Raw genomic sequence first — 27,645 nt, forward strand, 5'->3', positions numbered from 1 at the left:
AGTCATGGCATGTAGTAATTTATTTAATGTCGGAATGAAATATCTGTGGTTCTTGTTTTTTATATTGCCAGCATCTGTCACTTTTATCTCTGATAATAGCTCGTACTTCGCTTTGGTAATGCGAGTTGGCACGGGCAATGTCTGCCCCTGCCAACAACCTTGCAACTTTTTTTGGTTTGCGAGGAGGTTAGTAAAGCAGTGCGGCCCATGGAGTAGCTGGTGACAAGCTGTCGCGGAAAGCTCGCCGCCGAAATATTTGCACTCATAGACATTATTGCTGATCGAGCGTGTGATCAGACGCACAGGCTAGACTGATGGCCGGAGTAGTAGAGTACGGATCCACGAGCGGTCCCCTCCGCATTCAAAAAGTCTCAGCGGCGCGCATGTTTTGGCCAGCAGCTTGGCATGGTTGGACCGCAGTTGGCAAGCCAACATGCCAATCCCGAATGATCCACACCAATTGCACGGTTGCGAAAACAGCGGTGCAGAGCACGTGTACGTAATTGATTATTGTTCCCGTGCCTCATATTGGCACGGCAAGATGTTGACGAGTCATCAAAATCTACAGGACACCCTTCGCTGGCCTGTTGGAGACACGCCGCTTTCACATAGACTTGACGACAATTTTTTTTCCCGCTGATATCCATGTGTATGCTCATAATGAATATAGATTATAACGAAGGTATTCTCGTGGCTGATGTGAATGAGGTTCAACTATAGACATGCAGGTCCGAATAATCTGGGCTCTAAAAATCGGTCGGCAAATGTATTTACCATTTTTGTTGCCAGAATAGACTTTGCTTAGCTACACCAAAATTTTATCTAGTGCAATATAAATGATGGTGATGTTATGTTTACCATTTCAGTGTCTAGATTGGCAGCCACTAAATAAGGAGTAATTTGATCAGTTAAGTGCATAATTAACAAAGTTACATCAATTATTTTTTAAATCATTTATCTTAGGAGGCAAATGCAAATTAGTTGTCCGGCGCTTGTCCTTGACATTACAGTGGAACCTCGATACGATTCTGCGTAATACGTTTTCCAGGATCAAAAGTGTTTCCCCCCCCTATAGTACGATTTCGCTGGATAGTACATTGAATGATTTGACTTTCGGATGATACGTTTTATTTTCCAGTTCTCGTGAAGATTGTATCAACAAGATTCCACTGTATCTAGCTAAGCGATAAACCTTTCCTTACACGAGCTCCTGTAACACCTATGCAAAAAAATATTTCACATATTTCACATTCAAAACCTCAATAAAAACAAAACTGACTAGAAAAAGAATGCAGTGCCTATGACATCGATCTCACCAGCCCGCATTTTATCACGCTGGCATTACTGGTATGGCCTCGTGAGGAGGTGCCTTGAAAATCCCCCCGTCATTACTATCTTTCCTTCATTCGCAGCGCAATGTCGTGATGCCGGTGGTGCGCTAAACCTGCAAAATCATCCTATCATGCATCCTTTCTGTGCAGCAGCAAGTTATATGCAAGCATTACCACTACTACCATTACAACTCTAAACTGCTTGCCACTAGAAAAAGAAGAAAATAATTCAGGCCGGCAGGCAGACAGCAAGGCCGACTCACAGGGTCATGCCAATTTACAGTGGCAACATGATATGAAAGGCAGGGGATAATGAGGTCAACATTACAAGCACTCTTTTTCCAAGTTAAGTTTCGCTTGAATGTGAAATATTTGTTTGTGTGGCTCTCAGATGAGCTTGTTTATTGAAAGTTTTGTCACTCATCTAGATAATGTCAAGGACAAGCTCAAAAACAAAAAATTTAATTAATGTAACTTAGTTAACTGCACACATTGTGATTTCTTTTGTTAGGTTAACTTGTCTCAACTCACTATTTGTCTCACCATGGTGTAGGTAAATGTATCCCCAAGTCCAATCATTTCAGTTACACCGTTACACAATCACGCTCCTGAATCTATCTACACACACAACACAACACACACAATTTCCACTGACTCCCCACCGTCTGTTGTCTCCTTCCATCACTCTCCTCCATACTACTACCACTGTGCTGCAGGAGCTTTAGCATAGACATAAGTAAGCGGTCTGATCGGCTTGCATGGTCCAGCGACCTGGTGGAGGAAAGCTGAACTAGCCAAACACGGAGCTAATATTGCTGTAATCAAGTGCAAAACTATTTAAAGATTTAAAAAGACGTGTTCATGATTACGCTCCTACCAAAAATTTACACCAGCAGCAAAATAGAATACACTTGGTTACTGCTATATTAGCTCTGTGTTTGGTTGAGCTCTGTGCAACCAGGTGGCTACACCACGCAGGCCGTTCACATTTGTGCCTCCACTCATCCCGTAAAACGCCCAGTCCCCTTGTGCTTGCGCTTACCTTCAGCGTGAAGTGATAGCGGCAAACTAGATGCTGTTGCCAATCAAACTAGATAGATAGATGCTAGATAGATAGAACTAGATAGATAGATGTGCAAACTAGACAGATGGTGGTGCCAATAGGATACCGACAGTCTGATGCTTGTCTGATGCCTTGCAGAGGGACACAATGTCACAGCTTGACATATCACCGATCGCTACGTTTGCAGCCACACAACGTAACAAGGGCGAACCATGGTGCTCACAAAAAGAGATTGAGACCAATATTGACCGCGCAGCTTGCGTCAACACGGAGCACATTGTAACACAAGCAGTGTGCCGGAAGTGCTTGAGTGTAGTGATAAATTGTCGTTGTGTATCCTCTTTCTGTTACTTTTTTTTATAGAAACAAATTAATCAACATTCAAACTACTACAAGAAAGATTCGTTCACAATAAAGTTGTAAAGTTATCGATGATGCGCCCTGTGTAGTAAATCGAATAGTTCGCCGTACTGACATCAGATGGAGAACGCGTCAATAAGGATGGGGCAGCAAAAAATCGGGGGAGCGGCGCCACTGCTATCGGTAGCGATGTACATTTTTAAAACCTTATAATAAATTACACAGCTACGTGAAGCGCTTAGATGCGTCACTTAATGATCAGAAGGACCTACTGTAATGACTCAGTACATTTGCACAAAGTTGTCAAAGTCGTTTCGGGTCCCTTAAAAAAAATTTGGTGCAGCCTGTATACAGAAAAACACCCTGTATTTTCAGCTTCCTACAAACCAAAATTTGTGTCACTGTAACTGATAACATGTCAGATCCTTCTTTTCTGGTTTCATTATAGCCACAGGTCAGACAGTCACTGAACGATAATTCGAAAATGCTCAATTATTCAGACAGCTTATTGGCAGCACCACCACTCACCCCATAGACAAGGTATGAGGGCAACCAAAATTTAAGACGCCTTACAGTGCACCACTCAATAATTCAGACTCTGCCTGCACAACAACCGCATGCTAATTCAGCTGCCAAGTCAAGCAGAAAGAGCTATGTTTTTGTCACTGGCACCCAACATGCCCAAACCATAGGACACACCACAAGCTAGGCCACCAAGTTGTAAAGGTTCCATTTGAGGTATGTCATGCATTGCATGCATGTAGCGTTTCTTCCTTTATGCATTTAATAGCAATATAGCTTTGGGCAACTTCTTAAACTGCTACTACGAATTTTTGTCACTCAGAATCCTGATGCAGCTTCAATGTCTGCAACAAGGAGGGCGACAATAAAGCAGGAGAAGTGCTGGACAATGACTGTTGTGAAGAAACCCGTGATCATTCAGCTATGGGAATGCAGTTGCCCTCTAGGGGACGGAAATTTGGTGCGCGCATGGACCATACTTTCATCTATCTGTAGCGACAGCAAGACAATGATTAAAACACAGGCTAACCAAGCAGCATGCAAGCCTAATCCTGCAGCTTTGCTTTTGAAAAAACTTTTTTTTGGCGGGGGGGGGGGGGGGGGGGCACTTGTGTTTTTTATGAAAAAAAAAAACACAAGTGCCCACTTATAAAACACAAAAACACACTTATAAAATAAAAAACACGACCAACCAAATTTTATGTTTAATTCATTATGTCAATGTTTTTTATATCGAGGCTTGACAGCATTGGCATTTACACACATGCACAAAAGAAGACTACCACACTTCCAGGAGTAATGATGGCCGAGAAAACCAGCATAAAGAGAAAGCAAAGGGTAACATATGTGGAGTACTCACGGCTCTCATGTGTCATATTCAGTAGCACACGCAGAACAGATAACAGGCAGGAGAAAAAAACGGCACCAGGTCCTCGCAGGCTCTGCAAAACTACTGAGGTAATCTGGCCTTCGCCTGTTTTGCTGCCACCAGCTCCTGCAGTAGGCTCATTCAGAACTGGGTGTACTATCAGGCTCGACTGGCACAGCAACAGCAGCCTGCAAACATGGAAAACTAAATTTTAATTTGTTAATACGGCTAGTCATTGGGTTGCAAAAAAAGAAAAAACAAAACACTGGAAAAACCTCGAAAGTAGTATTTAGAACGAAAGCCCTCCCTATTCGCATGTGTGGATCAGGAGCGTAAGTGGAAGTGTCCACCACACAGCTAAGCTGCTCGTTGCATGAACAAGAAATGTAGCACTGGCTCAGCACTGACATGGAAAAATTTCTAACAGCAAGTTCCTCACTGCACTATGCTAGTGAGAAGACCTATAACCAGTCTTTGCACAACGATAATACAGTAGAACCCCGCTGATATGTTTTTCACAGGACCGTGAAAAAAAAAAAAAAAAAACGCAAGTGCCGGGAAACAGGAAAAATTGAGAAATGGGAGTAGTGTTGAACTGCACACAATATTATTTTAATTCCTACGTGTGAAAAAGAGTCGTAGTTTCGCCCAACAGCCGAAGTATCGATTGCGATAGCAAATTAGAAGACAGATAGATATACAAAGGAATAGTAGTAGTTTTATCGTCCGTATAAACTTGTAAACATTCGCTTATTAACTATATTAACAAGCATGGCGTCAGCGCCCACAGGCAAACATGAACATTTCACACTCGACTCGCGCGGACTCGCGCTGTCAAACGCTGGCGTGAGGAATTTAAGTGCCGCTGCAGAAGCGAGCCAAGTGACCTTTGTGCTGTTGTCTATCGCTTCAACGCAAACTGAGCGCCGAGAACACACAGCACGCACAAAGCTACGAGCCACCGACGCACCTACACTGCATAGACTCTGCCCCCAACGCAGATCGCTTTCAAGATACAGCCAAAAGAGCAAGCAAATGTGACCAAGACGCATGGACTGGCACCATTCATGATCACAACAATCATGAAGAAAAAAAGAAATGATTATAAAGCTTCAGCAAGAACCACAGCTATCCCCGTAAAGGAAGCAAGTGCACAAAACTTTCAGGATGCAGACACAACAGTACTGACATGGTTCAAGGATACATTGGAGACAGTTCCAAGTTCAAGTCTGATGCCATGTTACAATGTCCAATGTTGCAAGAGAAAGAAAGCACTGCAATTCACTGCAGCAGTAGATGACACAAGGTTCAACGCGAATGTTGACTGGATTCATTGCTTACGTCAATGAAATTGGCAGACCATTTCTGGCAAGGAAAGAGCAGTGGTGGCAGAAGCTACACACAAGATTATGTGAGAGAAATGGTACAGCCATAGTCTGTAGTTGTGATCAACGATAATGAAACCACCGGTTTTTATTGGCTTCTTCCAGACAAGAACACGGATTTCAAGGAGGAGAAGAGCAAAGGTGTGAAGACCTTTGGGCCACTGCATTGTGCTGTTGCAATGCAAATGGCATAGAGGAGTTCATTTGTGTGACACACGTATGATAGATGTGCATTTAAATTACGCTTCTTTGGTTTTAATTGGAAGTTTGCACCCGTCCTGTTCTACATGTTCTGTCTGTGTGCTGTGTTTTTCTGCGCGCAGATCAGCCTATATCCTACAGCTGAACCCGTTTACAATAAACTCGATAGCACTCTCGTGTGCCCAGTTCAGTCGCGCTTGCCTGTTTCGGAACTTCGCGTGCACCCTCCTTTTACAGAAACCACGTTTGAAGTGTTCGGAGTAAAAGCACGGCGTTTTTGAAAAAGTTTGTTATATCTGGTTGCAGTTTCAATAGATCGAGATCGTTTCAATAGATAGAGTCGGAAAATCGTAAATGCTGTGAAATGTGGTCGTTATAACCGACAGATTGTTTTAGGTGGGTGCAACTTTGGTGTAATTAAAAAGCAGTTTGTTAAGCAGCATCAAGAATTTAGTGTTGCTGCTGTGGGCTAACCTGAGCTAACCAGAGTGCTAACCAGAGTGCTAACCAGAGTGCCACTTCTGCATGATCATTGTTCAAAAGATTTGTCCCTTCAGCAAATCCTCATTAAATGAAATCTGGTTTGCCAATAGAATGTGCTCTATCATATAAACATAGACAAATGAAACACAGGTGCAGAGTAATGCAGTTAGTGCAGTGCAGAGAACACTTCTAGGTAGCAGCCCTACTTGTTCGAATTATTAGTCCTTGTTTCTTTGTACCACAACACTGAAATAAAGTGTCGAACCACCATATACAGTCGCCAATTGATAATTCCGACTCAACGGGGACTGGCAAAACGTCGAATAATCAGGAGTCCGAAATACTGGATTCACCCAAAAATAAGTGATTTTATTCCACAAGTGGCCAAAAAAGGTGCGCTGTATTTTCGGATCATCACTTTCAAAGACGTTCAATTTCGCATGACTCGCTCAAGACACATTGGAGTCTAGGATCCCTAGTCTTGGCACAACGCCAAGCATGCCGTATTTCGTGTCACAGGCACAAAACGCATCAGCATCGACGAGCAACTGCACTCTTGGAACAGTGCCAAGTACGCTATCTTTCACGTGACTAGCACAACATGCGTCAGCATCTACAAGCGATGGCATTCTTGGCACAGTGCTAAGCTTGCTATCTTATCACAGTGAGGAAATGCTTTCTCCCGTCGATGAATCCCGTACTAGTCACGCAAAATGAAGCGAAAAGGAAAGTATCTTTCGTAAGTCATCGTCCCAAGTTAATAAGCCCAAGTTTATAACTGCGTGTTGCTGCATGCATATGCGCTACTAGACTCTTTAGAATTCGCTAGTTTCGGTTTCGCGGAGCGCCGGCAACATGGCCGATGACCATTTCGGCAATGTCTCAGAACTAAAATGCTTCACTAGTTTCAGTTTCGTGGACCATCGGCGATATGGCTGGTGACCATGCCGGTGACGTCTCAGAACAAAAATATTGCTATTTCTACTTGACTCCGATTGTGCAGTCGGAGTTCGAATTATCGCACAACGTGCGGTAAGGTGTCCAAAATTTCCGCCGTCTTTAGACATTAAGTCTATCTGACTATTGGCGGTGCTGCAGGGCTGTATGAATAGTCAAGCATCCGATTTATTGGTGTCTGCATAATTGGTCGTTGACCATACCTTAAGGGATCCTGAAACACTCCTCGAATTTGGTGAAAAAGTTAATGAAGTTTCACTTCATAAACACAGATTACGCGCAAGCGAACATGCACAGCAAGCACCGCGACATCGAAGCACAAGCGAAAAGGGCGTGAACGCGGTTGCAAACGCTACATAGATCTCGACAGTGTGACGCCTGGTGTGCCACAGGGAAAGCACATATTGCTACACATGCAAAGAAGAGATGCCGTGAACATTCACAGAGAGCACCGCGGCGTCGAAGCACAAACAAAAAGGCCGCGAACACGGCCACGGGTGTTACGTTGATCTGGGCCGGTATTTTGTAGTGATGCCTTTAAAGTAATAATGCCTTTTCGCGCTTATCGCGCTTTGTCAGTGGTCAGAGCGACGGTCCGCTCACGATATCAACGTTCGCACTTTGTCAGTGGTCAGAGCGACGGTACGCTCGCGTTATCAACGTTGATATCGTGAGCGGACCGTCGCTCTGACCACTGACAAAGCGCGATAAGCGCGAAAAGGCATTATTGCTTTAAAGGCATCGCTACAAAATACCGGCCCTGGACGGTGCAATGCCTGGTGTGCCACAGAGAAAGTGCATATTGCTACGCATGCAAAGAAGAGACGCTGCGAACATGCACAGTGGGCACCGCGGCATCGAAGCACAAAGAAAAAGTACGCGAACGCAGCGATTCTCTTCTGGCGCCTACCTCCTCCGGGGCTCGCTTCCCTCACGGCAACAAACATAATTTCGCCTATTTCACAGACGGGGCATTTACGCATGCGCGTAAAAATATATTCAGCGGATAGCATACGCTTCTGTGAAAATCTCAACCAAATTTTGCAGTCATGTGCGACGTGTGGAGTTCACAAGCGGAGAGAAAAGGCACCTTTTTCGCAAACACCCTTTTTTTCAGGCCTTCTTCTCACCTGTTTTAAAGCTGCCGGCGCCTTGCATATGTCATAAGCAAGATTCCCATAGACTACTGCTATTGGCCAATAAATGACATCAATCAAGAAAGATGTTTGAATCAGTGCACTTGCTACTGTTACTGTGTATATTAATTGACATACTTAACTAAACAGACTGGATTAAAGTGAAACTCTGAATTTCGAATTTTGATAAGAATTATGACCACTGTCATGCTGCATGATTCTTGCAGCACCGCCACCTAACCCTAGCACCAATTATAAAGGCTATAAGTAAAAATTTGGACGCCGCAAGGTGTTTCGGGCATTGACATGACGACCATGAACAAAGTTGCCGCCATGTCGACTATACTCTGTGTAATGCGGTTTATTGACAACTCAGAAACGCGACCGTCTCAGTCGAGCGTCAGACACCGAGAGTGCAAGCCCATCTTCGTCGGCGGGCCGAAGATGACAGTGCGTCCATAGGGCGCGCCAGTCTTCTTCGCTACAACTGCCCCCTGGAGAAGGAGGAGCCATCCTGGCGACTCAAGGAGAGGAGAGGACAAGGGGGTCGTACTAGGGTTTAAGTCTCTGGACGTAGACTGCCTCGCGTCCACGACGTCTCAACTCAGTAGATGGCGTTAGCGGCTCGACGATGTAGTTGACTGGCGTCGTCTGTTGTACGACGCGGTAGAGACTGTGGTATTGAGCAAGGAGTTTAGAGGATAGACCAGGGGTGCTTGAAGGTATCCACAGCCAGACTAGTGAGTCCGGCTAGTAGGTGCAGGGAGGTGGGTCATCTTCGCGACCAAATTTTTGGAGACTCTGGTCTTCCGCTGTGAACGAACGGGCCAGCTGACGGCTTTCCTCGGCATACTTGGAGGCTTCAGATAGAGGCGTGCCCTCTGATGGGTCAGGCCGGTAGGGGAGAATGGTGTCGAGCGTACAGGTAGGTTCAAGGCCATATACGAGAAAGACTGGCAAAAATCCCGTTGTGGCCTGTGAAGCGGTGTTTATAGGCGTACGTAACATATGGCTCCTCCATACCCAGCACCTCTACCAAATATGTAATGCGGTTTATTGACAACTCAGAAACTCGACCGTCTCAGTCGAGCTTCAGACGCCGAGAGCACGAGCCCATCTTCGTCGGCGGGCCGATGATGATAGTGCGTCCATAGCGCGTGCCAGTCTTCTTCGCTACATCTGTTTTATACATTGCGTGCAATGCTGTGGAGGCTTAGAGCTACTTTTTGCCGTGCCTGTGTTTACCCCAACAAATAGTTCGGTGTTTTTGCCAGCAACTATGCAAAACTGCTCTTTATTCAGATTCAGTATTAAAAAAAATTATAATACAGTGTAGACCACTTATAAGGTAAGTCGCCGGAGTCGCGAATATCCGCACTATAAGCGGTACCGCACTATAACCAAAGCAACAATCTTCAAGGCCCGCACATATGCAAAATGTACACCGAGCCGCCACGCGTATGCGACAGTTGAGGAATGCGGCTAGAACGTTTGCATTCACAGTCGAATCTCGTTAATTCGAACCAAATCACGCGGCGGCGCCTCCGACCGGCATTGCTCCGGCACCGCCATAGAGTAGTGTAGAGCGCTTATAACGTAAGTCGCCGGAGTCGCGAATATCCGCACTTTAAGCTGTACCGCACTATAACCCAAGCAACAATTTTCAAGGCCCGCACAAATGCAAAACATGTGCACCCAGCCGCCACGCGTATGCGACAGTCGAGGAATGCGGCTAGAACGTTTTCATTCAGTTTACAGTCGAATCTCGTTAATTCGAACCAAATCACGCGGCGGCGCCTCCGACCGGCATTGCTCCAGCACCGCCATAAAGTAAAAGCTTAGGAGAGACCCCTCAATGTCGCGCGCGAACAAAACAAAGAATTAAAAATAACGCGGCAGAAATTTCACCCTCTCTCAGATGGCAAGGTCGCCGATTGTGCGTTGCGCCGGAACATGCGTGTACGTGCCGACGTCTCAGCCACGCTACCGTAGCCACGCGTAGAAAATGGCAGTGAACCCTTCTTTCTCCTTTATGCTTCCTCTACTTTCTACTCGCGTGTTGACCTTGCACGCTGCAGCTACGGCGCAGAGGGAAGCAGCGGCGCTGTCCCAGGCCGGCCAACGAAACTGCCCCACGCCGGCAAACGCCCGCTTCCCGATAACGGCAGAAAACGAAACTTCGGGGAGCTGACGCCTGGCCGGCTGAAGCGGCGGCGCCTGCACGGCGGCGGGCGCGCACGGTGAGTCGAAAGTGAGGGAACCACCGAAGCGGCGGAGTTGCCGAGGCGAAATCCGCTTCCCTGCCGCCCTCCTCCCTCACATTCCACGGTCTCTGCGTGCGCCCTTCGTCGTGCCCTGCCGGCGCCGCCCGCTCCTTGAAGTTTCGTTTACTGCCGTTATCGTGAAGCAAGCGTTTGCCAGCGTTGGCAGTTTCATGGCCCTCGCTCGCTATGCGCGCCATGATATTTCACAACTTGCACTCAAGATTCTGGTTTCAGCCTCACTGGCTGTTCGTTCGCACCTTGTGCCCCTCTCCTCCACTTTGTCTCTCTTCCTCAAGCACTCCTTGGGGCGCCCGTTTGAGGGGAGCGTTCGCCGTTTCCGCTGACTTCCGTATTCCCAGGCAGCCGCACTGTAACCGGTATTTCGTTTCCCGCAACTGCACTATAAGCGATATGTGTATACATGGAGTGCTATGGGAAAATTAACGGGAATCTGAAAAGACCGCACTATATCCGGTCCTGCACTATAAGCGGTTACGTTATAAGTAGTCTATACTGTAAAAGTTTAGGAGACCCCTGAATGTCACGCACGAACAAAAAAAAAAAGAAAAAAAAAAAAAACAAAGCGGCGGAAATTTCACCCTCTCTCAAATGGCAAGGTGCCGATTCTGCGTAGCCACGCGTAGAAAATGGCAGTGAACTCTCCTTTCTCCTTTATGTTTCCTCTACTTTCTAGTCACTTGTTGACCTTGCACGCTGCGGCTATGGCGCAGAGGGAAGCAGCGGCGCTGTCCCAGGCCAGCCAACGAAGCTGCTCACGCCGGCAAATGCCCGCTTCCCTATAACGGCAGAAAACGAAACTTCGAGGAGCTGGCGCCGGGCGCGCACGGTGACAGTCGAAAGTGAGGGAGCTATGAGGGGAGCCACCGAAGCGGCGGAGTTGCCGATGCGAAGTCCACTTCCCTGCCGCCGTCCTCCCTCACATTCCACGGTCTCCGCGTGGGCCCTTCGCCGTGCCGTGCCGGCGCCGCCCGCTCCCTGAAGTTTCGTTGGCCGGCGTTAGCAGTTTCGTGGCCCTCGCTCGCTATGCGCACCATGATATTTCACGACTCGCACTCAAGATACTGGTTTCAGCCTCACTGGCTGTTCGTTCGCACCACGTGCCCTTCTCCTCCACTTCGTCTCTCTTTCTTCCTCGAGCACTCCTTGGGGCGCCCATTTGAGGGGAGCGTTCGTCGTCTCCGCTGACTTCCGTACTGCCAGGCAGCAGCACTGTAACCGGTATTTCGTTCCCCGCAACTGCACTATAAGCGATACGTGTATACATGGAGTGCTATGGGAAAATTAAAGGGAGTCTGAAAAGACCACAGTATATACGGTCCTGCACTGTAAGCGGTTATGTTATAAGTGGTCTATACTGTAATAAAAATCGATAGAGGACCAAAACAGTGTTTACGAGTGCTAATACTACGTTGTTTAAGATCACTTTGCTTTTGCTGTTTGTTGTTTTCCTTTTGAGGTTTTTCATTTGCAGCTTGTCACAGTAACCTCACGTGCATACTCGCACAATGCAAGCATACGCTGTTGGTGCGCAGCGAAGCGTAGACTGGCTGATAGATGCACCGCAGTATTGCGTGAAATCTCGCATATCCCATACAACGCCACAAAAAGTTTATGTGAAGCATACTTTCAAGTGTCCAGTAAAAAAAAATTGTCCAGGCAAGCTGCTGAATGCATGCATTTTTTATTCATAGCTTCACGTCTAAACCCCTTGACTATGAAACATGTGAAGTGTTGTGTTAGGATGACCAAACTTCTTGTGCACTTTCCCCAGTGTTACACGCTAAGTATGAAACGGAGTGTAGGCACGAAACCACAACTTTGGTTTCCGACTCCCCAACGAAGCAGTGCGGGTCAGGCCTAGTAGCATAAGCAGTGTGGCGGGTGGAGTGGCCAGTTGCAAGCCATCGCGGTAAACTCGCCGCCAGTATGTTCGCACTCGTAGACCTTATCAACAATCGAACGTGAGATCAGGCGTACAGGCTAGACTGACGGCCGTAGTTGCGGACACGTACAGTCTCCTTCCGTGTACAAAAAGTCTGTCGGCAGCGTGCGCACTCTATTATAAATTCAGTGGAATCTCGATGATACGATCACGGCTAATACGAATTTCCGGATGATACGAATTTTTCTGTGGTCCCGGCCGAGCCCCATTACTTTGCAACGTGCTAGAGAACGGTTGTTAAGAATCGATTTTCGACCCGCGTCGGTTGATACGAATAAACGCCGCCCCACCGACTGCCACGAAAGAGAACAGCGCGCAGTCACGCGCTTTCTCCTTTTCTCTTTTGGTGCGGAGGCACGGACGCGGCACCGGACAGCGCGGAGGCCGCAACTGGACGCGAAGAGTTTGACGCGGTGGCGCTTTTCTTGCTTTTGCGCTTTTCCCCACGCAGGCGTGGGGAAGTGCGGTCTATCGCTTCAACGGAAACTGAGCGGCGTAAGCACAGCGCATACAAACGGCAGAGCCGTGTGGAGATCGCTTTCAAGATAGGGTACGCGCGACAACCCCAACAGCCGGCACAGGCGCAAAGTACAAGTATGCATTTGTTGGCAGAGTAGAAGCCCTCCCCCTCTCTCTCTCCTTCCCTCCCTCCTGCGCTGCCTTCCCGCTTTGCTCCTTTCGCGTGGGAGATTGCGTCGCCAGTTACCCTTGCACCCGGTTGCAAGATACGCATTCGGTGCCCCACAGCACAGCGACCCCCCCCCCCGGCCTTTCGCGCGACAGAAGCAGGGCCAGGCTCGACTGGCGCGCCCGGCCGTGACAGTAATCGTGTTTGCTCTCTGCTGTGCGTTCGATCTCCGTGCGTGCGTGAAGGTGCGCGTGCCCCGCGGGAAAGGTGCGCTTTCGCTCGCACATACGGCGCGCGGCGACGATTTTATCGCCCTTGGACTCATGCTCCACGTCTTATGCTCCTCCTCCGCATCGTCCTCGTTGATCTCCTTTCCCGTCGGTGGGCGCACCTCGTTGAGAAGCGTGCTCGCTACCGCCCTTGTCGGCGAGATTTTCCAGCGGAAGCCGCATTATAGCCGGTATTTCGTCTCACACGGCTGCACTGTAAGCGGTATGCGTATAAATGGAGTTCTATGGGAGGGTAAACGAGAGTCGAAAAAGGCCACGTTGTAGCCAGTGCTGCACTATAAACAGTTACGTTATAAGTAATCTATACTGTAAATGCTTTTTACGTGCGTGTACCTGAGTAAGTTCACCTCTGACTCTTTAATTTAGCTAGTTTTAATTGTGTTTCGATGATACGAATTTCGGCTAATACGAATATTTTTCGTGACCCCGCGGGATTCGTATCATCGAGATTCCACTGTATAGAAAATCACGAACGTATTTTCGTATCTGATGAAACTTTGTTATAACAAGGTTCAACTGTATTACATCTTTTTTCCAAGCTACAACAAAACTTCAAAAAATCTATGTTCTAAGTCAGGAACAAGGCAAAAACAAGTCTACTGCAACTGGGCACAATCACGAGTGATTATAAGAAAATGATTGCACAGAAAAACATTAAACCAAAAACATGACAAGTTACGGCTTCAAAGAAGTTTTCAGATAAAGAACAAGAAAAGTAAATTACAGTGATCCTGATTTAATTCTGGGGTGGAAAGTACACAGCCTTGGAGTAGTTTCTAGCCCTGTCTTTTAATATGCGCACTGTACAGCGGTGCTCACACCATTTGGACAAGGCGTAATAATTTCGGAAGAATGGACATGTGACATTTACATGTTCTCTGAAGCTTTGACCAAAGCTTCATGTCATTTGCACCCTCAATGTCGACAACACCCATTGAAACAACAGCTTGACGTGCCGCACCGGCGTCATGCACTGCCATCACAAAGAGAGGCAGTGGAGGCAGGCTGTGGCAAGCAATGGAAGCATCACCACATGATCAAACATGGCAGCGCCCATGAGAGTGCAATGAAAGGCATCTATAGCCCTCTTTGTGCGCAGATGGAACTTTTCATCACTCAGAGAATGGTGTGTGCAGCTATGGTGAAGAATTTTTCTAGTACAGTGCACTATATTTCTCTCTAAAGAGAGCTTTATATGTCAAATATTGGAGCAGTAAGAAAACACAACCAGCACTTTGCTTAAGGAATGGTAGGAAAGAAATATTTCCTATTCCTTAGTCAAAGGTGTTCAAGCTCTAGTACTCTGATGCACTGTTGAAAATTTTCACAACCTCAGGCGGCAGCATTGTGAATAACTTTTTTCATTTAAGTGGTACCCTGCTGCCTTGTTTACATCTTTTACTATGTATATAATAATCATAATAAATTTGGAATGCCAATCATTTCCATATAATGAACATGTAATAACAAATCAACTTCAATGCTAATACAAAAAGTCAGACATAAGAGATAAAAGGTTACACAAATCAATGCATTGCCCACTGTTCTCATGATGGTTCAACTACCAAATTGATGAAACTGCCATCTGGCGCACGCAGACACTCACGCTAGGTTTCCCCTTTAGTAATTCTTTGTAAACACACTATGCTCTTAATCAGTAAACAAGCCAGCCTGTACGCAGTACATGGGGAATGAACAAAGATGTGTCCTAGAGTGGCAGAAGGCACACATAATTTGTGCGAATTTGTTCGTACACTTGTGCCCATCTCAAAGGGAATCTGCTGTAACTGAATCAATGATGACTTGAATGACAACACGTGATAGTGATACGATACAATCTACACAAACTGGGAAGCGTTTTTGAGACAGTCTCATTGGTACTTTTGTCTCCCCCATTTCTTTCATAATACAGTAAAAGCTCGTTAATTTGACACCCATTAATTCGGAAATTCGGATAATTTGGACGGCTCTATTGGCCCCGGCCAAAGTGCATGCTAGTATATGGGACCAAACCTTCGTTGATTCGTCAGAATTTGGCCCCGCACCACTTAATTCGGACAAATGCTGACGGCTGCCGCTACACGAAAGTGTGATAAAGCAGCGCTGGCACCACTGGAGTGAAACCAAAACCTGAGAGGCATCGCCATCAACTAGTGGGGGCGATCGCAGCGTCACCGAACGTCAGTGTCTTCTTTCTTACAACGACTATTACAAAATACTTCAGCAAATAAAGGTATGCTTCTCCAACGTGATTTTAATGTTGTTTTTCTTGTTCATTCTTTAATTCGGCATTCGGATAATTCGGACATTTTTCCCAGTCCTGTGCGATCCGAATTAACGAGCTTTTACTGTACAACAAAAAGTGCAGCAGAACCGTTTATACAGCAGTACAGCTTATGTATTATGTAAAAGTACAACACTGAAAAATTGCAGTTATGAATTCCTATATGCAGCATTGTTACAAGTGGGTATAACGGTGCTATAAACTTGCCTGACGTATGATGCCACCATGAGGGAGCCCTTGAAATCCAGCAGGTACCTCTGGTTGTCAGGGTTCATATATGTAACCTAGGCCAAACACAGATGACAGATGATCAGAACAGATATTACTCTTGGTTAGGCTTTCTGAACATGCACTAACCTGCATTGACCAGAACCTCCTGACCATTCACATCCTTGAACACTTTCTCACACATTTTTTCTAGTGGTCTGTTAATCTCAATTTACTTTAGGCAGATACAGAAAGTCAGCTGAAGGGCTGAATAAATGTACAAGCTCAATGTCAATTAGACAAAATTCACAATTCAATTTTTTTTTTTCACTACTTTGGGATGCTTTTTTGAAGACCATAGGTTACTTTCATAATTTAAGAAATAAATTTCCCACTGCCATTTCTATCTAACAAAGTTATCACACGCCACATACATGCACTGGTGGCCTCCACTCAGGTGGAAGCAGCAAGCAAAATATATTGCTGCGTTGTAGCCCATGTCTGCAATACTGTAACCGTGGAGCATTGCTGGTTGAGTGTTGTCTGAACTCTCATATGATGTCAATCAAGATGGAGAAAAGTAAAGACAATATGGAAGAAGCAAAAAAACTGAAAGCACAGAGGAAATTAATTGTTTTGAATGATACAAGAACATCAATCATGTTTCCTATTTGATTAGCATCAAGTGAAAGAAAGCAAAAGAAAATATACAAGCCACCAGTTCCAAACAAACACGCAGCTGCTGCATGTCGTGCGAGCTGCTTTATTAATTTGGTTGCAACAGTAGCTATCAATCAAAGAGAAAGCAGCAGTAAGAAAAAGGCCAGCTGACACTACAACAAATTAATCTAAATTGCAACAACTTCAGCAAATGCCAGTTTTTAATGGTTGCACTTACACCAAACAAACACGCAGCTGCTGCATGTCGTGCGAGCTGCTTTATTAATTTGGTTGCAACAGTAGCTATCAATCAAAGAGAAAGCAGCAGTAAGAAAAAGGCCAGCTGACACTACAACAAATCAATCTAAATTGCAACAACTTCAGCAAATGCCAGTTTTTAATGGTTGCACTTACAGCAGCCTGCCAAAAAAATTTTGCACTGCCAAGGTGTCAAGAGAAAAAGCCAGCATGAGAAAGCAAATTGAGACGTATAACTACCACAATGCACATAAAAAAGGCATTCTCAGGCCAACTCTCTCTCATGAAGAACTTGTACTCTTGCACCAATCTCTGGCAGGTGTTGAATGCAACACCTCCCATCATCTAAATGTTGACAAAAATGAATGCAGAATGCTCACGAGGTCAATGGCCACCTGCACTGTGGAATGACCGCAGAGTGCTAAAATTCTCAAGAGTCTTCCTTACACCCATGTCACACGGGCGCTCGTGAACTCCCTGCAACTAGTAAAGCATGAGGCTTCCTAAAGGAGCTCAACCTAAAGGGAATTGTGGTCGTGTTACACTGCCATAGCGAATTTTCAGCAATAGCCACCAGAGGCACATCAGGTGCTGTTCGGTTCGTATGTGCACCAAATTTTCAGTTTAAATTGCTCCTAAAACTACTTTACCTAAAGGTGTTTAAATTAAAAATTATTAAAATTTTATGCAAGAAACTGCTTCTCTAAAAAGTAAAATATACTCAAAAAGGGACACCTAGAGTGATGCTGGAAACCGGGGGTTTACCCGTGTTTTTGTGTAAACAGTGATACGAATGGTTTATGCCATTTCGGAGCAGGTTTATGAAAGCAATTGAAAACTATATTATATGGAGCTACTAGGCAAGCCATTTGAATTACACTAAGTGGTTGCTGGTTCATAACCTCAATCTAAACACTAAAAATATGCGGATCCCACGCACTGTGGGAGTCTATTTAAGCAAAGCTTTCTATGCTGTTTGCTTTGATTTACAATATTTAGCAGTGATGTTGACGGCGAATGTGCAATTTCTTCAGCGTTTAGTCAAATACGAGAACACACAGGACACACAGGGAGACGTGTTTGCTAAAGGCATTCTTGTGCGCCATTGTTCATAATCTCTGAAAGGGTTGAGCATTATCATTGCCTCAAATGGCACATCACATCGTGGCAGAAATGTTAAATTTTACCACGACGGATTATGAAGCACGCTATAGTAGCAGACTCCGGATTAATTTTGACATCAAGGTGTTCTTTAACGTGTACCTAAATCTAAGCGCACTAACATTTTTGTATTTCATTCCCATCGAAATGCGGCTGCCACAGTCTGGATTGAACCCGCGACCTCAAGCCATGTCATAGCCATCAAGCTACCGCAGCGGGCACCGTAGTGTTGATTTGACGCGCGACCGCTTCTGTAGTGTCGCCTAGACCCTACAGTGTTTTAATGTGGCTTTGCGTCTGCATGCCCTGCCTCATTTGTCCACTTGACAAATATGCATGGCGTTTATTTTTTCAGAAATAGCAGTTTGCCCGCAACCACTGCTTCCTTTCTTTCTCACGTAACCTTTTCCCTCTCCCACCCTCTGTATGGGAACTGTGAGAGTGGCAAGGCACTCATTTCGCGCGATGGAAAAAAGGGGGTTGACTTTCCTCTCTGCCATGCTCCTGCCATGTATGTTCATGCTCTGAACCACCCCCCGACATAAGGAAATAGCAGCAGCAGCGCTAAAGTCATAGGAAGAGGCAAAGAAAGCCTCACTTCAAAATGAACACCCCCTTCATCACAGTCCTCACAATGGACTGCAACAAAGTGCTAGTGTCCCATGATGTGCTTAAAAAGCACTTCATTGGTTTAGAAAAGCACTTCATTGGTTTAGAAAAGCACAATAGCACTTGGATGGGCTACGTGCAGACTTTGGAGACATTTTGAGAACCTTCAGCGTGATTTAGCCGGTGAAAGACAGTCATCAGGAAAGATAAATGAGTGCACGCGGCAATATATAGGATGAATTTTAAAATAAAGAACATTTTAGAGTGCAACTCTTAAGCATCCATTGCTGCGTTGAGCGTCGGCATGCCTCGGCATCCCTCGTAACCGAGCGGACGAAGGATGAAAGAGCGAACGCGGAGATGAAAGACGACGATAGCGAAGAGAGTGAGAGGAGGAAGCTACAGTAAAAGCATGAGGTGAAAAGCAGAGGAGAGTATGGCGAAAGGGTGAGGAGGAAAGCAGAGTGCCGCACGAGACTACGAGACTGTGCCATAGTATTAGAGCGCAGCTCTTATGTGCCCAAGGATGGATAGTTGGGCGAGTTGGTACGGTAACATATTCTTGGTATAAGCGCGAATATGTATATTGGACAGAGCGGCAGATGCCTCAATATTAGACTAAATGAACATCAGCATTCTCTTAACAATCCCAATGCTTCTCATCTAGCCTCGCATTGTTTTACGTGCGGTTGTAGGCCATTGTTTGAGGACACAAAAGTCCTTTCTAAACACAAATGCCAAACTACATGGCAAATAATTGAGGCATTTCACATAAAAAGACTAGGAGAAACTTGTGTTAGCCATTTATCATTGTCAGAAGGTGAATTTCAATATTTGCTCAGCACGAGCGTCAGTGCGAAGTAGTGTGCTTTTTTTCTTGTTTAAATTTTAACGGCTTCACCACTTTCGGATTAGTTTTTTCTGGCAACTGTTATACGTTCGACCATGTGATGTTTTCTTTGCTACGGTTTTTGCAATCACTTATATATGTTTGTTATTTGCAATAAAGATTTAGTTGTGAGTTAGCGCTCGTCCCGTCTTCTTCGCGCTTATACCAAGAATATGTTCTTATGTGCCCTTTCCTGGATTGGATGGAGGCGAGGAGGGGGTGGTGCCTTGTGCGAATTGGCCGAGATTCTCCAGACTTCAGAATCTTTGACCAGTGGCAAATTGTGCTGAACCTGACAATGAAACGGCTACGCGCAGAGCGGTGATCGAGTCACGTGATGCGCGTTCCTTTCGTCTGTCGCGCAGATTGGTCTTACGTTAACCCACCCGCCGTAAAGTTGGCATAGCCCTTCTGTATTTTGGAGAAAAACCAGACCGAAAAGCTTTCTATGGAATAAATAAAAGGTTACCGCAAAAAACAGGTCCACTATTGAGAATAGTGGATCTCTGTTGAGAACCAAGAACCTCATTGATATTTAGTACAACAGAACGTCACTAATTCAATAGTTTGAGGGGAAAAAGCACTTAATTCTATTCAACAGAAATTCTATTGACAAAAAAACATTCCGTATTTACTCGCTTAATGAATGCACTCGCGTAATGAGCGCACCCCTCACTTTTCCAATCAACAAGTGTGTTTTTTCTTTTCCTCGCATAATGAACGCACCCTGAACTTGCTGCCTTCATGTGAAGCAAGAGACACACTGTACGATTCGGCGTCTAATATGCTGTCCGGCGGGTACGACTGTATCGGACGCCGTATCGTACCATGTGTCTCCTACTTTTATTGCGATAGCAATTATATAGACACTTCTGGCGCATTTTTGCCCTTTTGCCATCGGCGCCAACAATCGCGTCTGAATCTCCCACGTTTGAGAGGAAAGCGGGGAGGAAACCCGCCGTATTCCGTCACGCGCACAGCACCGGAGAGAGGGTAGGGAAGAGGGCGGCTGCACGCACCCTATCGCAAAACCGATCTACATCGGGGGGGCTGAGTCTAGGTGAGAGGCTTATACCTTTGTGCGAGCTCCGTTCTCACCGCTCAGTTTACGGTTAACCCTTTATTGACGAGTGTTGCCTACAGGCAACATATCAGAAAAAAAAAAAATCTTCTCACCCAGTTTCAGCATTAAGTACGAAGTTCTTGGCTAAATATCTTTGGCCAACACTGAATGACAGGCAGCAAGCATCATATATTGGTTTAGTGCAGGAAAACTGGATGAGGAAGAAGTTTGGCACGCGACTCACTGTCTTTTGAAAACGAGGTCAGAGGAGCAACGCCAATGCAAGGTATCTAGCTGCAGTGGTGTCACACATGTGATGTAAAGCAAATGAAATGTACACCTATGGTTCACATATGATGAGAGCTGTCTGTAAAAATTGAAAACGAAGCCTTGGGTGCCTTGGGGTGAAGCCCACTTCCAATTTCCCGCCTGGGGTTTTCCCCCGATTGCTGAAAAAACTTGTACAAAATATTTTTTCTTTTTGTGAATTATGCCTATTCTTGATGTGTTTAGTACATTTAGATAGAAAATTATTATTTTTTCTGGCTATTTATATGTCTCGTCCTTAAAGGGTTAAGCGATACACAGTACAAAGGTCACTTCGCTCACTTTTGCTGCCGCACTTCTTCACACCAACGTTTGACAGCGAGTGTCCGTGGTCATCGAGTGTGATATGTTCATGTTTGCCTGTGCATGCTGACACCATGCTTGTTAATTTACATAGTTAGCAAATGTTTGCAAGTTCATCCGGCCGATAAAACTATTATCCTTACTTTGCGTATGTCTACACATTTGGCATCGCAATCGATGGTTCGCCTTTCAGGTGGAACTGCAACTTTTTTTAGAGGTGCCCGCGGAAAAAAGGTCGCTTAAAATTTTACCCCGTATAATAAACGCAACCCCCAACTTTGCACATGTATTTCTCTGGAAAAAAAGTGCATTCATTATGCGAGTAAATACGGTATCTTCCAGTACTTCCTATACTAGAACTGAGCTGTAATCAACTGTATTTTTTTTCCCTACAGGAAAAAAATTCGTTCCGTCTTGTGCCCAAGGATGGACTGGCGAGCCGGAGACTCCGAACATATTTAGAGCCGTGCCGGCCCGTAGGTAAGGTAGCGCCGTCGACACTGTTGCTCTGCTCAAAGTCTTCGGCCTCTTATCAGACCGGCGAGAACTCCCGTCAGCAGTTGGCGCACCTGCGTGATGAAGTGCTGTGTGCCAGGATGCCCTAATCGAACAGAAAATTGGCGCGAAGGTCTGTCCTTCCATAGGTAAGCACAATGAACTTTTCTTTTATTTATGAAAATGGAACTGCAATATTCACGATCGCTAGTGACTAGGTACGTGCTCGTGTGAATTATAACTGACGAAATAGTGGTGCAATACTATTCATGTCATTTTTTTCCAACTTTGTCATTATTCCCACTAAGTGTTAAGCATTTATTTCTCCTTAAAGTACTTTTATCAGCTAGCGTACACTCCTAAAAAGCCCACGATGTGAAGCTATTTATTGTCGAAGAATTACATTTCCTTCTATAAAAATTATTATTGACTGAATTTTGTATGTATTTCTTGTGGCTGAAAACAATCAAAATTGCAATAAAACTAATAATTGAAGAAACCATGAAAGATTAGTCTTCACATAACATACCAAGTTTTGCAATAACCGCCACGAACAATAATTTTGTTCAGAATATTCTGCTCGTAGTAACACGGCTTGTGAGTGCAAAGTTCAAACATCATGTTGCAAAGTTCAATCACTCCCCGTGTTGAGGCTAAATATCATTTTTTTTTTCAGAAGATATGATGTTGGTTGACATATGTTAAACAACAGGTAAATGACAGTTGAGATGAAATAATGCAGTTTTACTTTAGAGTACAGGAGTGAACATCATTTTCATTCATTTATTAGTAGTACCCTGAAGGCCTGGAGGCATTACAGAGGGGGCATTACACTACATTATGTATGTGTTACAGCTATATCTATGATATTTTTGTGTGAAACATGCACTGCGAAGTTACTACAGCTCCATTTTCCCCGAGATTTAATTAGTTGTATGTGCATTTTACAAGCACACTTAGATCAAACAGTTTTCTACACAAGGGGAAGCGGTGTGTAGGGAAAGCATGCACAGATCATGCGAGGCCTTTTGCATGACTCTGCAACGGTTGTGTAAATCCATTCTACAGCAAATGTTATTGTTGGACCTTAAAAATATCTGGTGGGTATTCTTTAACTGCAGACGCTTGCAAAGGACAGTGCCACAGCAATGAATCAACCTTAAAGTGAAGCAGCTACATCCACGGGAACATAACAGCATCAAGTTGAGCCAGTAAGTTGATGCACAGCTGTATGCAGCCATAATGCATGTTTCCAGTTTGATCATACCTTTTTCATGACTGTGGTAGATATCCCCCACCATTCCTAAAGTTAAATATGTTTTTCTTATATTCAGGCAGGTCTCTCTCAAGCGACAATGGATATGGACATCTCTGAGGGCTTGTCTGATGTGCTAGCAGAGGGTACTGCTACATCTGCTAGCGCGTCCATGACTGATTCAGACATCGCTGATGAGCCTTCCGAAATCCAACATGTCCTGGCATGTTTGATTGTCGTAATGATCACAGAGCTTGCTTAAGACATTTTCTCACATGTGTGCTCTGCTTATTCATGTTCTGATCTGCTTTGCAAAAATCTGGTGTTTCCCTGTAATATATATTTTGTATTTCACCTTTAAAGTAATTATTGCAGTTTCAAAAATGCATATGAGACTGTCATGCAGCTTTTCGTAAGATGTGTTCGACAGATTTAGAGATCTATTAGTAATGCTCAGAATGAAGAGAAAGATAGAACTGTTCAACCTATCATCGGCTACATTACAGCCCTTTTTTGACACAGGTGACAAGCAGACTTGCACTGACTTTGCATTTTTATTCCCCTAGAGCACACAGATATGTACGAGCTCTTTTCAACACTTGCCTCCTGCATCCAAAGACACTGTGTAAATGATATTGTGCAAATCATTGTGTAAATCAATCACTGTGTAAATGATATTTACATATGACATTGATAGGGCTACTGGCTTTTCAGAAGAGGCAATGACTGCATTGGCTAGGAAGGTAAAGCACGGCTCTCCACATTAAGTAATCTGGTTTTGGATGAGATGGCCATTCAGAGAAGTGGTGTGGGATTGAAAAAGGTTCCATGGATATGTTGACATGGGCATCGATGTCAATGATGACAGCTTTCCAGTTGCCAAAGATGCATTTGTTTTAATGCTTGTTGCAATCAATGGCAGATGGAAGCTGAGGATTGGCTACTTTCTAGTGCATGGCCTTGGTGGTGAGCCAAGGGGCAATTTGGTTCTGCATGCTGCTAGCTTCACTCACAAAAAAGGTGCACACATTGTGAGTTTGACATGCGATGGTGCTGCAGCGAATTTGTCACTGCTGCACAGCCTTGGCTGCAAGATGGACCTGACTGAGCTGGATGCTTCTTTTCCGCATCCAGTGACAAAAAAAGCTTCTCTTTGCCATGTTGGATCCCTATCGCATATTGAAGCTACTGCAGCACACCCTGTTTGATAAAAAGGCTATTGTGATACAAACAAACAGTTCATATTGTTCAAACACATTGATGAGCTGCATGAAATCCAGTACACAGAGGGCCTACATTTGGCTAACAAACTTAGACAAGCACATATTAACTGGAAAAACCAGCCCATTGAAAGTCTCATTCTTGGCTCAAACGTTTAGTCAATCGGTTGCAGATGCTCTTAGTGACTGCAGAGCTCAAAAAATTTCAAAATTTTCAAATTCCTTGCCGACAGAAGAGCTTATCAGACATGTCAACAACGCATTTGACATATTAAATGCAAGACATCCAAGGCAAGAAGAATAGAGAAGACCGCTGTGTCCTGAAAATGTGGCTCCTGTCACTGCGTATGTCAAAGAACTGATGGCCTACTTTTGCTTGCTTAGGGAGTCTGCAGCTGGTAAACTAATGACAGGGATCAACCAAAAGACAGGCTTCATTCGCTTTGTGGTGTGCTTAGACAACCGTCTATACAACCATTTGGTTACAGAAAATGGCCTATTGGCATATCTTTCGACTTCCAAGCTCAGTCAGGACCACCTTGAGTTAGTTTTTGCTGCAATAAAATCATTTGGGGGCTGCAATGACAACCCAACAGCAAAGCAGTTTGCAGCAGCATTGAAGCGTCTGATAATTCGCAATGAGGTCAAGGACACTGATGGCGGAAATTGCTTTCTATTGGAACACATCGAAATTCTCTTTGCATGCTCCTCTGAAAAACCATCCTCCATCGATGTAATTAACCTCACTGCCCCTCAGAGAAGCCCTGCAGCCAGTGAACCACTCACAGAAGCAATTTTACAGCATCACGGTTACTCTGCTAACCCAGGCAGGGTGTCTTGAGCTTGGGTGCCTGCGGCTCGCAGTACAGGAAGAATTGCTACACAAGTTGCCTCGTGGGTGGATTATGTTCGTGATGGCCCACACAATTAATTCCTTTATCCATCAACTTCAGCTGTCCCACCAGGTTTTATGGTAAGGCATTTGTCTTTTGAGTGACTTTGTAAAGTGCATATATTGTTCAAGAGCGTTGTACGCAGATGTCAAACTTTTATAGAGGGAAAATGTGATGCCTAATTGTAAATTCTGCAAGTGCATGTTTGTTGTCTTGCTGAATGCTGTAGCTTGAATCACCTGCATGCACATTATGCTTAAACAATTGTTCTGTTCAGCCCAAGCTAAACAGTGTGGACAATGACGGTAGGTTTGCTGGCCTACCTTTCACTAGAGCAAACTATGTGATGACATGGATATGCTGTGAATGCTCTCAATGAATTATGTGTGAGCTAAGTATACTCTTGAGGATGACAATGTTTTTTTTAATGTTTATCCTGTGTGTCTTTTACCGACCTTTGCGGAAATTAGCCACTGTCACCTGGAATACCTTTGGTTTTACTATTTTCAAAATAATTTAATGTGCTCACTTTGTCCACTTGCTTTACAATAGCCTTTTATGATGCCAGATTCACTGTAACCACGCACATTTGGTGTATACACTCAATGAGTGTTTTAAATACTGTGAAATATTCATTCGAGGTTCACAACGTAATAGAGCCGTCGCCTCTTAATTTTGCGGTGTGTTGGCTCAGCTTCAACGGTGCTAACCTCTTTGTTGGTATGTGATACAACATAAGCTTTGTTGTACATTTTACTTGCAGCAAAATGCATTGTATTTTAATGTTGACATACTTAGTTTGTGGGTCTGACCTCACATCAATTCTTTCAACTTTGACTTTGTGAACTACCACTCTTTTTTTTTTTTTTCGATTTCTGCATATGTATTGCTTACTTTTCCGACAAGCACAATCACCGAAGCCTTTCAATATTTGTGAGGACAGCGCAGATATAAAAATTATACAATTATAGCCCTGTATTGAAGGCGTTGCATACAAGGCATTGTAAGCAAAACTGCAGCTACATTCAAGGATAGCTGATCCCAATGACCAGTTTTATTAAACGTATCAATACTACATGTGATATAGTTTACTTTGTATAACATTATTATGCAAATGTCCTGTGGCATACGAGTATGCTAATACTGATACTAAAGCGCAGTGGCACAATAAGTTTTCCAACTTACTGTTTATAATTTTCTTTTGTGTATTATCTTTGCAATGTACTTCATTTAAATTATAAATGTGGCTTTCTTCTGTATTCGTGTGAAATCTTCTGGCTTCTATAGGCGCAATAAACATTGAATAAAGAATGAAACAATTACTGCTGTCATAAAAATGTGCTTTCCATAGTACAAGTACACCAGCAACACAATGAATCCACAAGTGCAAATGAATGCTGCCATTTTTCCCTTGCCGCTATGTATTCAGTTTTCGTGCAGTTTCACACTAGCAGAGGAAGAAGGGTCCCCCTGGCAGTGTTTGACTCTAGGACATAATTATGCTGTGGAGCTACACTCGCATTCGAAAACAGCTGAATAAACTCTAGATAATGCACAAATTCCGTCCATTTGCTTTATTTTATAACGAAAATGGATCCCCGAGGCGCGTCTCAGCAGCGTCGTCGCAACACACTATCTTGCAAAATAGTGCACGTAAATCTGAATAAACGGCGACGACTTCGGCGTTTAGAATGCAGGCTAATGCTATTTATCCCTCTCAAAATAAAACACGCACACCAGAGCCTTTTATTAAGCGAAAATGCGACAAGAAAAGTGTCCCTCAAAACATCTTGTTTCTTCCTAGGTGCAAGACAGCGTGACAAAAATTATTTCTCTCAAAACACGCACACCAGCCTTTTATTTAGCGAAAATGTGACAAAAAAAGTATCCCTGACAGCATCTCATTTCTTTCTAGGTGCAAAACAGCCGGACGAAAATTAGCAAGATAATACGCACCACAGCTTAAGGTGCACAACGGCTGATTTGACGAAACACGAGTACGTGGGAAAAATAGACCACATTCGGGTGTCTGGACGGGTTTCGAGCCGCGAGTGCTGGTAACTCCACTAACCGCGGTGGTAAGCACAAGTTACGCCTTGAAAATTTTCCGTCTTCAGGAGTCAGGCGCCCCAGTCTTGCTCCACGTTTCAAGGCATCGCATTTGAAGCGAAGAACGACGCGCGCAGTAGGAGACAACCACCACCCGCATATGGGCCTCCAAGCCTGTGACGGCAGGCGCCACTAAAAGTTACCACGTACCAAACAATCACGAATGCTCAGGCAACCTTGTGGGCCTATTCCTACCCAAAAGGCACCGCGCACGGGGCCCCTGAGAGAGGGAGGGGCGGCTTCAGAGGAGGTTGGCTTGCCGAGGCTAGCGAAATCATGTGACGCTCCCTCCTATACTATTTTTTACCTCCATGGTAGCAGCCATACACAGCACTAGGGTGGCTAGAAGGGGAGGTGTGAATACCAGCGGCGCTTTCCTTCGGGCGTGCGTGACGACCCCCTTGCGGTGCGCACCGATTTCACCAGGGGGAATGTGGCGCTGCCGCTCGCGACGCGGTAAA

General features: G+C 44.8%; 1 protein-coding gene across 3 annotated transcripts in view; it reads right to left on the bottom strand.

The window, feature by feature from the left end:
- The window catches only part of LOC119436394 (wings apart-like protein homolog), a 134,048-nt gene that overhangs the window by 52,176 nt on the left and 54,227 nt on the right, over positions 1–27,645 (bottom strand). For all 3 annotated transcript variants that reach the window (XR_007464048.1, XM_037703233.2, XM_049657467.1), the window contains exons 11-12: positions 15,943–16,019; positions 4,136–4,332 (exon numbers count right to left, since the gene is read on the bottom strand). Coding sequence is in view for 2 of the 3 variants with exons in the window: in XM_037703233.2 (XP_037559161.1) it covers positions 4,136–4,332; positions 15,943–16,019 (274 nt within the window). In the remaining variant the exon portion in view is untranslated. The remainder of the gene's footprint in view (positions 1–4,135; positions 4,333–15,942; positions 16,020–27,645) is intronic.

The sequence above is a fragment of the Dermacentor silvarum genome, chromosome 1 (assembly GCF_013339745.2).
Source record: "Dermacentor silvarum isolate Dsil-2018 chromosome 1, BIME_Dsil_1.4, whole genome shotgun sequence".
NCBI lineage: Eukaryota > Metazoa > Arthropoda > Arachnida > Ixodida > Ixodidae > Dermacentor > Dermacentor silvarum.